The sequence below is a fragment of the Nesoenas mayeri genome (assembly GCF_963082525.1).
Source record: "Nesoenas mayeri genome assembly, chromosome: Z".
Taxonomy (NCBI): domain Eukaryota; kingdom Metazoa; phylum Chordata; class Aves; order Columbiformes; family Columbidae; genus Nesoenas; species Nesoenas mayeri.
In genome coordinates, this window is record NC_137542.1 from 66,645,405 (window position 1) to 66,661,008 (window position 15,604).

The following is a 15,604-nucleotide window of genomic DNA, read 5'->3' on the forward strand; positions in this document are numbered from 1 at the left end:
CTCATGTTCATGCCATCTAACAACTTCTGTAACAAATTACCATCAAATACCTTAAACAAGGTTCGACAAGTGTGTCTGAATCACTTGGAAATGGTAAGACCATAGGACTGAAACTTTGTCATACGAATTATGTAAAGCCACTGGAAAGAAATCCATGCATTTTTGCAAGCAGGCAAAGCAGGCTTTTTGTGGAACAAAAGAAGCCTTGTCTTTTCCTATTATGTGACGACTCCTAATTAGAACCAATGATTTTTTTTTATTGTCAGCCCAGATAAGCTTGCTTGCATAGCTGTAGTTCCTTAAAACAGAAATCTGAATGTTACTAGGAAAATAAATCCATCAGCAGTACAACAGACCTTGAAGAACAGTGGCATTGCTTGATGTTTACATCTGATTAACCTTGGAGGCAATTCTGCAAACGTTAAACAGTAAAGAATATCATAAAAAGCCAAAGCAATTTAATTTTGTTTGAATGTATTTATAGAAGTGTACCAGGAGTACCCATAAAGTCACACTGTCATCTTTTCCTTGAGCTTGTTCTCAGCTGATGACAAACAGAAAGCTTTCAAAGAGAAAAAAAGAGAGGGAGGGAAATTTGTAACAACTCTTTGCATCAAGCACACTACTTCATGGACAGATGAGGAACATTACATTTCAACATTTCATGCAGAAACAGCTCTTGAAGAAGAATTTCTTACCACAATGACATCTCTCTAAATTGATTCACTTGTGATCTTGAACTCTGTAATGATGTGTGTCAATTCATAAAAGCTGAGTACTTTTGGAATAAAGTTGCTATAAATCCTTAAAAATTATAGTAAGAAAGTATAAAACATAAATCAAAACAATCTTTAATAGACAGGAAAAGCAAGCATTCTGACTAGATAAAGGTGATACCAGAAAACAATCGCCATGTGGCTATACCAATGTTTAGCTATACCAATGTTTAGCTAAGCCAGGTGCACTGAATAGAGTTAACTGAGTCCCACGGCAGCTCCAGACAAAACAGTCACAGCATCCTCACTACGTCCTCTTTCTGAATTTCCTATTCTCAGCTGGTTCAGCTCTCTACACAGACACAGCCTGCACCTTCACAGTGGCAGCCTCCAAAGACCTTGCTGTTTCCTGGCATCCTTGTTCAGAAAGGTTTGCTCAGCAGTTACCCAAGCCCTGTCAACACAATATCAACAGCAACTGCATTTCTCTAATAGAGGACTCCACTGCACTAGCTGCAATGGTAATATCCCTGTCCAAGAAGCCTATTTCAACAGGCAGAGCCCACTAAAACCACATTCTGAGCAGTGCATAATCCTTACACTGTCGCAGTCCTTTGGAAACCTACTCTGCAACTATCATTAAAAGTGCACAAGATTTTAGCATCTGCTAAAGGCCACCTCAGCTAACTGGGACTGCAAGGGCGGTAAAACAGAATTGCTTCAGGAATCAGAGGGAATCAAGCTGATTCTTGTGCTCCTTGGTGTTCAGGCTACTGTGCCTCCTGCTGATGGTAGACCTGACCACTCTCCACAAGTACCTGAAAAGGAGGTTGTAGCATGGAGGGTGTTGGTCTCTTCTCTCAAGTAACAAGATAAAACAGTCTCAAATTGTGACAGGGGAGGTTGAGACTGAATATTAGGAAAACATTCTTCATGGAAAGGGTTATCAAGCACTGGAACAGGCTGCCCAGGAAAGTGGTGAAGTCACCACCCTTGGATGTATTTAAAAGGTGTGTGGACACGGGGCTTAGAGACACAGTTTAGTGGTGGGCTTGGCAGTGTTACATTTGTGGTTGGACTCGATGAACTTAAGAGTCTTTGCCAACCTAAATGATTCTACAGTTCTATGTAAATAAGCGTACAAAGCTGCATTCAAGACATGCCATTGAAATCAATGGAATCACTGAGTTGTGTGTCAGTGACTTCAGGATTCTGCCTGGAAGAACCTCACAAACGTCTGCAAGACTATTGCTGTGCAACTTAATTTACCCTTTAAAAATTCGCAGAACCAGCCCCCCTCTCTTGATTCTTTTAAAGTAAGTAAAAATATCTTAAACTGAACCGAAATCCTGAAAAAAAAGTCAAAGAATACCTTAGCATGGTCCAAATGCTTCAGAATATATTTGCATGTGGTTTGCAACATACTTAACTAGTGCAACCATATAGTGCAAAAAAAGGTATGTGGCGTTTTTCCATTTCTTAATTACTCTGTACAAATAATCCAATGACTCTACTGTGATGTGTAATCATCAACATTTGTTTTTAAAGTCTATGTTCACAGATAAAGCATCAGAACTAGATGTCTGCAAAGTTCTCCACATAGCACCAGAAGCATTAATTAAATTTCTAATCCTTAGGAAATCATTGTCAAGCACCTGAATAAAAGCTAACAGTGTGTTTCACTTTGCTTAAAACTGTATTTACTTTCTGAAGACGTAATATTGCAATGCACAGTATAATCTGTTAAGCAGTTTTCTCCACTTCTCTCTTCCTTTCTTTAAAACAGAATCATGTTTTCTGGGAATGGTTTATTTCTGGTTTTGTTGTGGCATTTTCCATTTCCCCATATTGTTAGGCTTTTGTATCAGTAAATGGAAAGCTTCATAATACATTCACTCTGTTCTTGATACAGGTCCAGCCATCAATCAAACAAGAATGCTGAAAATGCATAGTAAAATTGGCAGAAAAGAACAGAAGTTATCTAGAAAGATTTTATGACTTACAGAGTAATACAGTTTCCAAATATTTTACCCAGACATGGTCCAAAACCACAACCTTAGTATTCACCCTTCTAGCTTTGAATGCAATTGATTTTCTAGTTTAAAATTCTAGTATTAAAAACAAACAAACAAACAACAACAAAACGACCCAAAGCCAAAACCAAACACTCCCCTCCCCCCCCCCCCCCCCCGAAAACAAGACAAAAGCATAACCAAGCTACAGATCTTCTGCAGTTGAAATCTTGGCAGATAGAAAGTTTGGGTTGGGATTCTAGATTTCAAGTAGATGACTTTTTAAGAGTGTTTCATTTTTTTTTTTTAGTTTACCATTTATTTATAGTTTGGTAGAGCAATGAAAAAAAAAAGTAAAAAAATGTTCAATTACAATCATATTATAGGGAAATTAAAATAAATAAAATATAATCTTTGTGCTTATCCATAAGCATAAACAGGCAACAAATTAGAAACCTTTCCACACAAACATCAGCACTTGTGCAATTATGAATGTTCATTGTCATTCTTAGATACTTCAACAGTCATTCTGGATTATAGGGAAACTAAAAAAACGCATGTTTTTAAAAGTTCATTAAAAATCTGGCTTAGATTTTTCAAATATCTAAGTCAAAAGGAAAGAAAAGCTGTCTCAAATACTTAACAGTAAAATCAAATTATTCGACAGAACAAGAACAAAATTATAGGTTTCATAAATTTTATTCTGCACCATAAAATATGGTTCTCTGACTACCATTCTTCACTGCCATCAGTTCTACATCTGCATGTAGAAAGGCATTCACTTTGCTTTTTTGAATGCATCCAGAGGAAACCTGAGGGAATCTGGGATACCATTCTGTGGCGACTGCTGGCAAACACTACAGATTTTATCTCAACCACTGATGTACTAACTGCTTGCAATTCAACATCAATTTTTCATTCAACTTGTTCTTTAACTTATTCCTACAAAGTAAAAGCTAGTGCATAGATGAATAAATAAATACAACACATTTGAACCTGCCACATGTAGTTTGTATAAAGAAGTTTAGGAATAGACACTAAATATATATTAACATGTCGTTAATAATATGACCTGGACAGGCTGGAGAGTTGGGCGGGGAATAACCCAATGAAATTTAACAAGGGAAAGTGTAGAGTCCTGCATCTGGGCAGGAACAACTCCAGGTTCCAGTATCGGTTGGGAAATTACATATTAGAGAGCAGTGTTGGGGAAAGGGACCTGGGGATCCTGGTGGACAGCAGGATGACCATGAGCCAGCACTGTGCCCTTGTGGCCAGGAAGGCCAATGGCATCCTGGGGTGCATTAGAAGGGGGGTGGTTAGTAGATCGAGAGAGGTTCTCCTTCCCCTCTACTCTGCCCTGGTGAGACCACATCTGGAATATTGTGTCCACTTCGAGGCCTCTCAGTTCAAGAAGGACAGGGAACTGCTGGAGAGAGTCCAACACAGGGCAACAAAGATGATTAAGGGAGTGGAGCATCTCCCTTATGAGGAAAGGCTGAGGGAGCTGGGGCTCTTTAGTTTGGAGGAGACTGAGGGGTGACCTTATTAATGTTTATAAATATATAAAGGGTGAGTGTCACGAGGATGGAGCCAGGCTCTTCTCGGTGGCAACCAATGATAGGACAAGGGGTGATGGGATCAAGCTGGAACACAAGAGGTTCCACTTAAATTTGAGAAGAAACTTCTTCTCAGTGAGGGTGACAGACACTGGAATAGGCTGCCCAGGGGGGTTGTGGAGTCTCCTTCTCTGGAGACATTCAAAACCCGCCTGGACATGTTCCTGTGCGACCTCACCTAGGCGTTCCTGCTCCAGCAGGGGGATTGGACTGGATGATCTTTTGAGGTCCCTTCCAATCCCAAACATACTGTGATACTGTGATAATTTTTTTCAGTCTTTAAACCAGGTCACTGAAAAGAAGAATACATTCCAGATACAGTAAGTTGAATAGAGCCTGAAAGTTTTTTTAATGAACAGTAAGTGAGCCTAATGCATTTTAACAGCTATTTAATGAACTCCTACTCCAAACAAGGGAACTTCAGCTGAGGCCCCTTACATGCAGGTGCTCTTCAACTTCACAAATTTCCATGTAATAAAACAAGGACAAGCATAGCCACCTACTTTGGTTTCTTACAAAAAATAAAATGCAAGACTCCATGAAATTTGCAGTGTTTAAAATTAAAGTGCATTTTTTAGAATGAGAAACAATCTTTTAAATATGGTTAGGAATTAAATTTATATCTTGATTTTTCAGTAAACAGAGAAAGTATATTGGAATAAAATGCCAAGATCTAATGTGAACATGCAGCTTCCACAGCAAATTCAGTTAAAGCTGGACAAAAGAGCCTGATGCACAGAAAACGAACAATACTGCCAGAGAGTTACACTGCCTTAGCTTATTGAATTACTTGGTATACTAATTCTTACAGAACTTGTTTAGAAGCTGCTTCCATAGAACTCACTTAGCCTAAGTAAGTAAGTTTGCTGTGAACTTCTGAACTGTCTGCCTCATTATGCAAAAAGCAGCGTATAGAAGAGAAGATGAGAAACAGAATAATGTTTTGGTTATTGCCAAGGACTTACTCTTCTCCTCAGCTGCAGGTGCAAAATACCAACTGGAGGTCAGCACTTTGATTGATGTCTAGTCTAGTCAGCAAAAAAACAGACTACCCGCAGAGTTAAGAAATGGCCTGCCCAATGAAAATGAGGGGACCCAATGAAGAACAGGGAGACCCCAGACTCTGATTTTATGATTGGCTCAAACTGATGTGTGAGCAGTGGGAAGCCTAGATTGTAAGGATATAATTGCCCAAGGCCTTCTTTAATCGAGGTGCCCACTACCGGAAGCACCCAGCTCAAACTGCTTTATGCTGTGACTTATAAATAAATTATTCATTTAAGAAGAATTTCTGGAATCCATGGCTGACTCTCTGCTTCAGGAAACCCAGGGAAAAGAAACTTCCTTGACAATATGAAACAAACCTAACAAGACCAGTATGTAATTATTTTCCACTCCACCCTAGTTACCTTTGTACAGAGGGACAAGTATGTTCTGAGTTTTTGACCTTAAGAACGCTTAACTTTGAGTTTGGATCTGATTATCAGGATTGTCACATGTTTTTATGTGCTGCTGATTAATATCCACCCTACAACACTTTTATCTTCTAGAATCGAAGAAGACTGCTCATCCAGAACAAGAAGGAACTAATGACGAGAGTACTGCTTGTAGCTACAGTTTATAACTTCAAGTTTTTGTTCCATAGATAAATAGAAACTAGTTTAGATGTGGCAAAGGAAATGTTGAGGTCAATGGAATATTTTACTTGGCCCTGATATTACTGTAAGCACATCAAACATTGCAGTCCTAGCTGTTTTTCAAGTTGCTTCTCGAATGTACGATTTAATCATCACAGAGCGATAACAGAGAAGAATAACATGATTTTATGAAGTTCAGCCTATACTTAGTTATGCATCTGACTCCACATTATCTCTATGAGTGTCACAATACAACTGCGATGCAATCCTGACATTGGGGACTAAAACCTTGCAAAGCTTGCTGAACTATCACAGCAATCCACTGGGATGCACAACACAGTATATAATAATACAATTTCAGCACTCAGCTGCACAGAAACAAATACTGCATGATAAATATACTGACTAGGAACTATTGCAATATATGCTTTAAAAAAAATTGTCTCTTGCAAAATGCCAGAAACCATCAGCACATAAAATGCTCACACAATTACTAGTGTGTGATATCACTAAGGTGACTAGCTGCAACCGGTTGCCATTGATTATAACGTGTCTTGACACATTACATGAAGAGTGTTCCTCCCAAAGACCTATGAGTTCTGCTATATTCTCTGCAATAAATCTGGATGGTTCACATAATGTAACAGATGTGTGTTTGGCATTTTCCCTTCCCTGCTTGTCTACTAGACTGCCTCTTATTAGTCTGCAAACTACAGTGGACATAAGACTTTTACTTCATAATGATTTTATCAGAAGGGACATCATACACGCAGAACCAGAAAACAAATTATAGAAAGATCCTAGGGTGAAAAATAAAGATTATGAACGCATTGTTTTGATTTATCACTTTAAAGCATGAATTCATACAGGTTTGGTGAAAGATTTCTTTTGCATAATTTTTTTGTTAATTACAGAAATTATACTTCATTATCATCTTCTCCCTAATATCTCACTTAAAATCTGTTTAAAACCTGAAATGGTATTAATATCATAAATGTCACTGCTTGGTAAAAAAAGGTATGAAGTGTGGCATTTCCTAAATATATTAAGAAACCTCCAGACCACGGCCCCTTGGGATTAGAAAACCAAATATGTTTTTCCAAATTCATACCAGTTGTGAAATGGTAAAAGAAGAAAGCAGCAAGCTGTTTCATTCCAGCTCTGCTAAAGAATGCCACTTCTGCATGCTTGTCCCAAGAAAAGGAGCCCATGCTCCAGATTTACACCCATATTATGAGGGTTATCATGTTACCCTGAATATTTCTGCATCTCATTACACTTCTAAATATGAAAGCTAGATAAGCATGCGGCTGCTGCTTCTGATACGCAAACTTCTTGGCACTATACAGCACTTCTTGCTGAAGTTCAGTAAAATTAATCACACTTTTTTATTGTTTATAAAAGCAATCTCTGAGCAGCTAATATAGACATATCTCATTTTTTTGTGGCAGAGCATGACCTGGCACACACTTTAGTTTAGGGCTCATCAAGTAAGCTCATTGTGATCCAAAATACAGACTAGATATACAGTCAACCAGGAATCTGAATTACAGAGATTATAGATGGTTCACTGGAGTTTAAACATGAATGGATTCTAGGGTTTACTGGATTGATTATCACTCCATGTGATTACATATGGAGAGACTGACTTGCACTGACCCTAAGAAAAACAGCAAGACAAACATGACTTTGGGTTTTGAATGCTCACTGCTGGAATCTGTGAACAGAGAAATTGTCATGTGTTTTCTTCCTATGGTATTCATGGAAACGGGGGTGTGGGCCTCATTTTTGTTAGTAATGAAACAAACAACTGCTTTAAAAAATACCCAACTCTTCTCAGTTTCTCATGGTAACATTATGCAAGATCTCAAATTTTCCTCACGTCAGAAAGGAGTAACATAATGCCAGAATATTTCAGGATAAATTGTGCCATTTATTCTGCAGCACTATTCCCACATGTGTCCTTCATGCAGGTACTTACATACTGATGCTACTTAAGTTTTGCTTTATCAAGGTCTACTGTGTCACTTTTGCAACCCAAAGTTTTTAAATTCAGAAAATAAAATTTTGTGCAAACCTATCTGTTGATACATATAAAATTAAATAATACCTTTCCTTTCTATCTAGGTGAAAAGATGGAGCGGTCATTCACTCACACAGACTAGTTAAAAAGCACACCATTAACTACGAAAAACAAAGGCAGAATTATAACTTCTCTCTATTTTAATGAGTAATGGAGAGCCTTTTCTTGGTAAGAAAGACAGAATTCAGACTTACTGTGCATTTGTTGGGCTTCTCTCCTGAGTGGACTCTCATGTGAATCAGCAGTTTATAACGGGCATTAAATGGTTTGTACCTTCGTGGGCAGCCTGCCCAGAAGCAAGTGAAGTCCTCTCCCTTCCTCTGGTCTATATGGATCTTCTCTATGTGCCGCACAAGTTCCTCTCGCTGGTCGTACAGCACGCCGCAGTCAACCCAGTGACAGCCATGCTTGCCACTGAAATCATCCAGCTCACCGTCTTCATCCAGCAGGGAGCCAGGGGCAGACGGAGGCACGGGCAGAGGGTGAACGCGACCGGGGAGGCTGTGTGGGTGCCGGTGCTGGTGAGCGTGGTATGGTGGGGGTGGCCCTTGTGGGGGAGGTGGCGGCAGTAGGGGTGGAGGAGGCACGTCGACCATACGGCCTGAGAAGTCACCCAGCCGTTCGTTTTTCAGGACACCCACCAGCTGGTTGTCCGCAGGCGGCAGGCCCTGCTGGATCACCATGTTAGGTGTGCTGGCCATCTGCAGGCTGGCTTCCTCCAGCTGCTGCATGCGCTGGTACTCGCCTGCCCCATTCTCAGTGTACCCCGGGAAGGTGATGTTGCCATGAGCCATGAGAAAGCCCTTCTGGGCAGCTGGAACAGAGCAATTTTGGGGTATACAACTTCCTCTCACTCCCAAAAAATGCCCGTAGACCTCAGGCTGTGGGGAGATACTTGCTGGTGATGTCCTGGAGCTGTTGATGTAGGCCACCAGAGAGGTTGGGGATGTACGGATGATTGTATTGAAGTCGATCCCAATGCCGTCAGACAGAGGAGACAGAGAGAGGGCTCTCTTTTTGCAGCGGGCTGATTGAGACCGGGCTGAAGAATGGCAAGGACTAGAGTAAGGGGAATGGTTATTCTCCATGCCAAGCAAGTAGGACGGTAACGAGTTATAGATGCAGTTGCTGGACTCGGATGTTCCAGGTGAAAAATTTAATAAGTCCCCCAGCTCACTGTCATTTTGTAAGTCTTGTTCAGCAGGAACAGAAGGAAGTGTCTTGTACCCATGTGACCACTCTTTCTTAATGGTCAAAGTGGAATGACTTTCTGACAAGTTTAACGTCGCAGAGGCCAGAGATTCATGTGACAAGAATGACCTGAAACAATGGCACAATAAAGTAAGCAAGGAGTTAAACAATTCAGCAGTTCAAATTTCATGTCTATATACCACTATAAAAATCATTCTTCTATCTTTACACACACGTAAGTTTAAAGTAATGTGAGGAAAGTTCTCCCTAATTTTAGGTACTCAACTTTAGCACCCTCAGTTAAGGTACCAGCAAGCTTACACAGGCAATACATATGCAACAAGGTCACTTTGGAAACTACCTTTAAAATTTCAAGATTTTGAAGAAAAGTTGCTGTTAAAGTTCTTGATCTGTTACTGCAGAAATCAATGCTGTTGTGTAAATGGGTTTGGGCTTCTGAAACCAGAGCATTATGTTCCTGCCTTTTATGAAACTCATATTGATTTGAGTTGACTATTATTTTTGCTGGCAAAGAACGGGAAGAAAACTGATTAATAAAGAATAAATATTTAACCTGAATGACTTTGTCAATTCCAATGCATGCAAATAGTATTCTCTACAGAAATAGCTCAAGTTTATACATACAGATAATATCTAACTTCACAAAACAAACTAAATAAATGAATAATGTAGAAGAACTGGTTGAAGGGGTTTACTTAGTTTTGATTTGATGATTTATCTGCTTCCAAGTCAGCAAGCAAAATTTTTCACTAAAGTGTACTCTTGCTATTATAATTGGTTTTTCACAGAAACATTAAGAAATCTGTTTATGCTGCAAATGTCCTACAGGTAGCTTTTAAAAACAAAACAAAACAAAACCACACAACAACAACAACAACACACCCGCAAGCCCTTAAGCATATTTTTTCCTACAGAAATATATAAAAAAGAAATACAAGGACATCAAGGTCCCTAATTCATAGCCAGAAATGCTGGGTAGAGGCCAAGTAGATTTTTGTCTTTAGGTTTCCAGTTCTCATCTTAGTGGACTTGGATTTCCTGTCAGCCAGTGGTGCTATCAGTATACTAATTTATATTTTAAGGGGCTGTAACAGTAGGAAGAACCAGATCTGTATCAAGATGAACCTGGGGATCTCAGAGGACAGGGGGTTAATTCCTGGGTTTATTATTTTCACAATACACTTTTGATGAAGCAAGGCATTTCAATGGTGGATCAAGAACATAAGGAAGTTGATTTATCTTCTAAATCTAAAACACGTTTTTGAAGGTGGACAAGTCAATCACTGCTTCTCAGGTTCTCAGGTTCTTCTCAGCTTTCTCAGGAGAAAGAAGATACACAATTGCTCCTCCTATCATACAAAGACTTCAGGGGGTTAAATTAACTTAAAAAAAGACAGCTAATAAGTGCTAATGGGTACCTTAAATACTTCTTAAATACTTCTTAAAGCTCTAAGTAAACAGTATATTAAATATTTACATGAAATAATCCAAACAACCAGTCAGGCAGGGAAGGAATAATATATTCTTACTTACAAAAGTATGTTCCTATAGTCAGTTATTTATATTTCTTTTACTGCAAGGTTTTATGCTGCAACAAACTTTAGATTTCTAAAAGAGAAAATATGCAGCATAAAGGAAGTAAATAAAAACAGATCTCTTTCTTGATCCAGATAGTTACATCAAGCACCTTTGAGGAAGCACTTCTACTTATTTTACTTGCCTTTTTTTTTTTTTTCTAAGGGGGAACCAAGTTTCTATGTCTACTCAGGGTAAGCAATACCTTCTGAGCTCTGCAACACCTTCTTATAGAGACTGCTCCAGGAAACAAGGATCCACGGGACAGGTTTGTTAAGGCTCATAATTGCATTCTATTTTCTGCACCACAGCTTTACTGCAGAGACTACGGCTTTGTTAGAAATATATGAAAGTACTTATTTGAGAACAGGTGGTAGGCTAAAACTGGGGATACAAATCCCATTTAAAACATCAGTCAAGGCAAGAGACCAAGAACAGCTCCTGAACAATGTCTCTGGTGATATTCCCAGTGAATATGGCACTGTTTACTAGATTTCCATTATTTTGCTTGGTAAATCAACTTTTCACGTCTGAGTTCTGTGGATTACCTTTCAATTAGATCACCAAGGTTGAAGCAATCTATGAAAACACCAGGTAAAGTCATTCAGACAAAACAAATGTATGTAGTTTTCCACATTTAGCTCTAGCCACAGAGCTTGAAGCTGAAAAATCAGTGTTTTTGTTATTTTATTCTGCCCACCACACAAGCACTCCCTGAGTCCTACTACTTAACATTACAGCATGTTTCGGCACTTGACTGTCAACCAACATGAGGAAGCAGAAGTCCTTTTGCAGTGACCTTGGTTTAAGGGCTGGATCGTGCTGCCAGAACACAGCCCAGTCATTGCTGAAGAGATGGAAGAGAGGTCAGGACACCCTGGCTGCCCCCTCGACCCCTTTTTGTCTAGAGGGGACGCTTGGCACAGGCTGGGGGAGAGAGGAACCAGTCTGCAGGTGCTGTGTGTGTGTGTATTGAGATGGCTCACAAACAGCAAAAATGTATTTTTTAAATATCTCCTAGACTTGCTGTGGTGACCTATGGGACAGGTGGGTGAATGCTCCTTTGCTCAAGATATTTGCTTTGTAACCGATGGTTGATTTGCTATATGAGAACAGGAAACATCCTGTTCACATCGATTGTCAGTATAGGGTACTGTTACAGAGGTTATGTTACCTCATCAGGGTTTAAATGGCACTTTCAAAACAGAAGGCTGAAGAAACGCACAATTAACATGCTAGCTACAATTTGCATTGCAAGAAATGAGAAAAATGGGATTGCTATGCCAGGTTAATCTTGTATAAGATGTAGATCTAAAGGGATAATTATTTGTGAAAATAACTGATCCAGGCTGTTGGGCCTGTTATCAACAGGCTTTGTTAAAGCACAGTTCATTATGGGGCATTTAAATCATGTTAGTATGCTGGGAACCCAAATACAGATCCACAGTCTTCAACAGTGGAAGAAAAGTAAGTGAGGTTTGATTTTTCCATGCTAGGCTAAATACATTTATATCTGGAAAACAGAAATAAGGGGGATTTTGCCAGTTCGGTTATTTATTTTTTCTTTTATAAATAGGTAAAAAAATCATGCATCAATGTAATAAGTCTATTTTTGTAATTTCAAGAATTTTAGTGAGATGCATAGAAGAACCAGTATCATTCAAAAAAGCTACTAAAGCCTAACATAAAGGGGACATATCCATCAGCAAGGCTGAAGAAAAACTGCATTTTAAAAGTCTCATAACAGGACAAAAATTAAAAGTTGGCCCAGAATTTCAACAATACAATAAGTAAGAGCCAGATAACCTGAAGAAGTTTGGTTCTCACTTAATCCTCTAAATTCAAAAGTAACAAAGATTCCAGCTCCCAAAATAAAGAAGAATTCTCTAAAACCCAGCCTGCACTGAGACTAAGTAGTATTCCATGGGAAAATAAACACACCTAATATGAAAATGAAGAGCCAGCTATACCACTGTGCCAGATTCTCAGATGGTATTAACTGCCATGTCTGCTTACTGTAATCTAAACTAGCTGTGACTTTGGACCAAGTCTTTTATGAACATCTACAAGAGATTCTTGCAACTACTTTCTATTCTCTCCCTGTGTACAGAGATCACACTGTCAAATATAACCCAGAATACTAAGCATAAACATGGAAGAGTTAAAATTATGTTGTCTTATCTTTTTGCATGGTCTTCTATTTTACTAGCCAAGAACCCTTTGCTCTTTCCTACGTTCTTTTCTGACTTGCATCAGAGTAGACGGCAGTATTATTTCTGGTTTCAAGCAGCATAACAGAATATTCTGAAAAGATTTCTGGGAAAATCTCAAAAAATATGGAGGAAGGTCTTCTCCCCCATGGTCTATATACACCAATATATTATGTTATCTGTAGCAAAACTCCAATTTTGCCAACATTTTTCTTTCTCCCATCAGTAAAAATCAAGACAAGTAATTTTGGTTTGGGTCAACTCATCAAATAATCTGGTTTGGATTGAGCTGCCAGAGGATGGTTCACGATGCCCAAGAGATGCAATCCAGAGATGCACTCAGCTCATGACAGATAACGGAGTCAGTTTAGGCAACCAGTTTAGGCAAATGCAGTTTATTGCTGAAGCAATTAAGATATATGTGTATATATATATATATATATATAAAGGGTGTTTCAACAACCCGTGAATTTAAATCTGACTTTAAACTTGTTTTGCACCATAAAGTGGTCAATTTGAGGGCAAAATTGCTGAAATGGACATTCTTTGGGTGACAAACTAATTTTATGACATCTTCATTGATAAATCATTAAAAGAGACTAGAGACACTAAAGCCTCAATTCTGCCAGAGTTTCAACTTCAGTTCACCCTTAGTAAATGTTTCTTCAAAACAAAAACAAAACTGTATAACTTAGCACTGACACAGTACACCCCACCACACATTCAGATAAAAATAACAGTCTTCAGAACCATACAGGAATGCCTAAAACTTATTAAATTAAATAATAATTACTTAACAGCATTTTCGTATCATCAGGTTTTTTCTGTCTCAAAGGCATGTCTCTGGATTTCTCATTTGTCATCATGTTAGCACTGAGTGGTTTTCCCTGACATAATTACATAGGAAGCATAATTAATTTTGTGAATTGTCCTGGGGGAACTCAGTCTTCACAACGGAAGTGGCAGAAATGTCACAAACTACCTGCTAGTAGTGGGAAGCAAGGTTTTCTTCCAGTTACATAATATCAATTTTAATTACTTCAGTAATATTCCTTGGCTCGTAATAAAGTGATATAGCAAAATGTAAACTGTTTTGAGAATAAAGACTCTTGTGGCCTTTTGTAAAAAAGAACAGTTACATTTCAACTCACTAGGCAACTATTGCACAAGTCACATCTACTAAAGTGGGGACATGGCTTCTAAAGTAACACAACAGAATGTTTCTCACCGTACGTTTAACTAATATCCAAGTATGTGCTTAATGTATTTATACGGAGGTTGTCCGAATAGCTATTTTCCCTTCATTTTAGGAAAAAATTATTCACAGAAAGGGCTGTCAGGCACTGGAACAGGCTGCCCAGGGAAGTGGTGGAGTCACCATCCCTGGAGGGGTTTAAAAGGTGTTTAGACGAGGTTCTTAGGGACAGGGTTTAGTGCTAGAGTTGGGTTACTGTTGGACTCGATGATCCTGAGGGTCTCTTCCAACCAAAATGATTCTATGATTCATGTTTGTCTACAATGCAACCAAAATCTCAAAATTTATTTAAGCATTTAAAAATCAATTAACCAATATTTATCTGCGGTTTAAGGCAACACTTACAGGGAGAGGCCACAGTTTTTATGAAACTACCCAACCAGAGTTGGGAAAATGGGCAAGTTTCAGGAACACAAGTCTAACACAGATAAAGTTAACTGCTGGCTCCGTGCAGACTGGGAACAATTGATCTGATTAGCTTAATTATATAAACAATTAAATGATTTGAAAGCAAAGGTATTTGTTGAAGAGAGAGGAACATTAGAAGGGCTTTTATTTTTTCTGGCATCAAGGTTACTTGATAGGCACCAACCTAACACTTTTAGCACTATGGTAAGCTTAAAATAGATCACTGACCATGAAGATGCAACACATGGACTATTTCTGCTTTCATCCTCTATAACATTTCCTGTCCCTAGTACAAACATATAGTTAAGTGACTATAAAAATCTTTATCTAACAACAAAGCCCTATCAAACATTGAAAGTGTGTAGGCAAATTTCACCCATTATTTGAATGATCCATACAGTATGATTGTAGCTGATGTGAACTAAATTGAGCTGCATTAAATTTCCTGGGGCATAACAGAGCATCATTTAGGCCATTTTAATCATCAGAGAGGTTGCATTTAAATTACAGAAGAATTAAAATACCATCTTTTTAAAGTACTGAATATAAAAAAGTAACTTAGGACCTTGTATCTGATGGAGAAGCACTCAAGCTGGAAGCGTCCATAGACCTCTGTAAACTAGGGCTGATCTGGTTGCATGCTGTTGAAACCTGATTAGCAGGGGGTGAAACAGGTCCCATCTGTTGAACTGTCATGGGACTGCTGGTGGCTATTGTGTTGTTGCAGCTGCCTTTTCCAATGGACTTGCACACAGGTCCATAACCAAGCCCTCCTAAAAATAAAAAAGGCAGGTTAGTATTCATCTCCCAGGACCCCATGATTAGGCCACAGAACTCACATCACTTTCAAAGGTAGAAAAAGTAACTGTAACTGACT

The 15,604-nt window shown here is 38.8% G+C and overlaps 1 protein-coding gene across 1 annotated transcript in view; it reads right to left on the bottom strand.

Moving 5' to 3' along the window:
- Positions 1 to 15,604, bottom strand: part of GLIS3 (GLIS family zinc finger 3) — a gene marked incomplete at its 3' end in the record, with an annotated part of 159,024 nt that overhangs the window by 109,075 nt on the left and 34,345 nt on the right. Inside the window, exons 2-3 of the mRNA XM_080361972.1 lie at positions 15,293 to 15,561; positions 8,262 to 9,387 (exon numbers count right to left, since the gene is read on the bottom strand). Of these exons, the coding sequence (XP_080218098.1) occupies positions 8,262 to 9,387; positions 15,293 to 15,546 (1,380 nt within the window). The 5' untranslated portion in view covers positions 15,547 to 15,561. The remainder of the gene's footprint in view (positions 1 to 8,261; positions 9,388 to 15,292; positions 15,562 to 15,604) is intronic.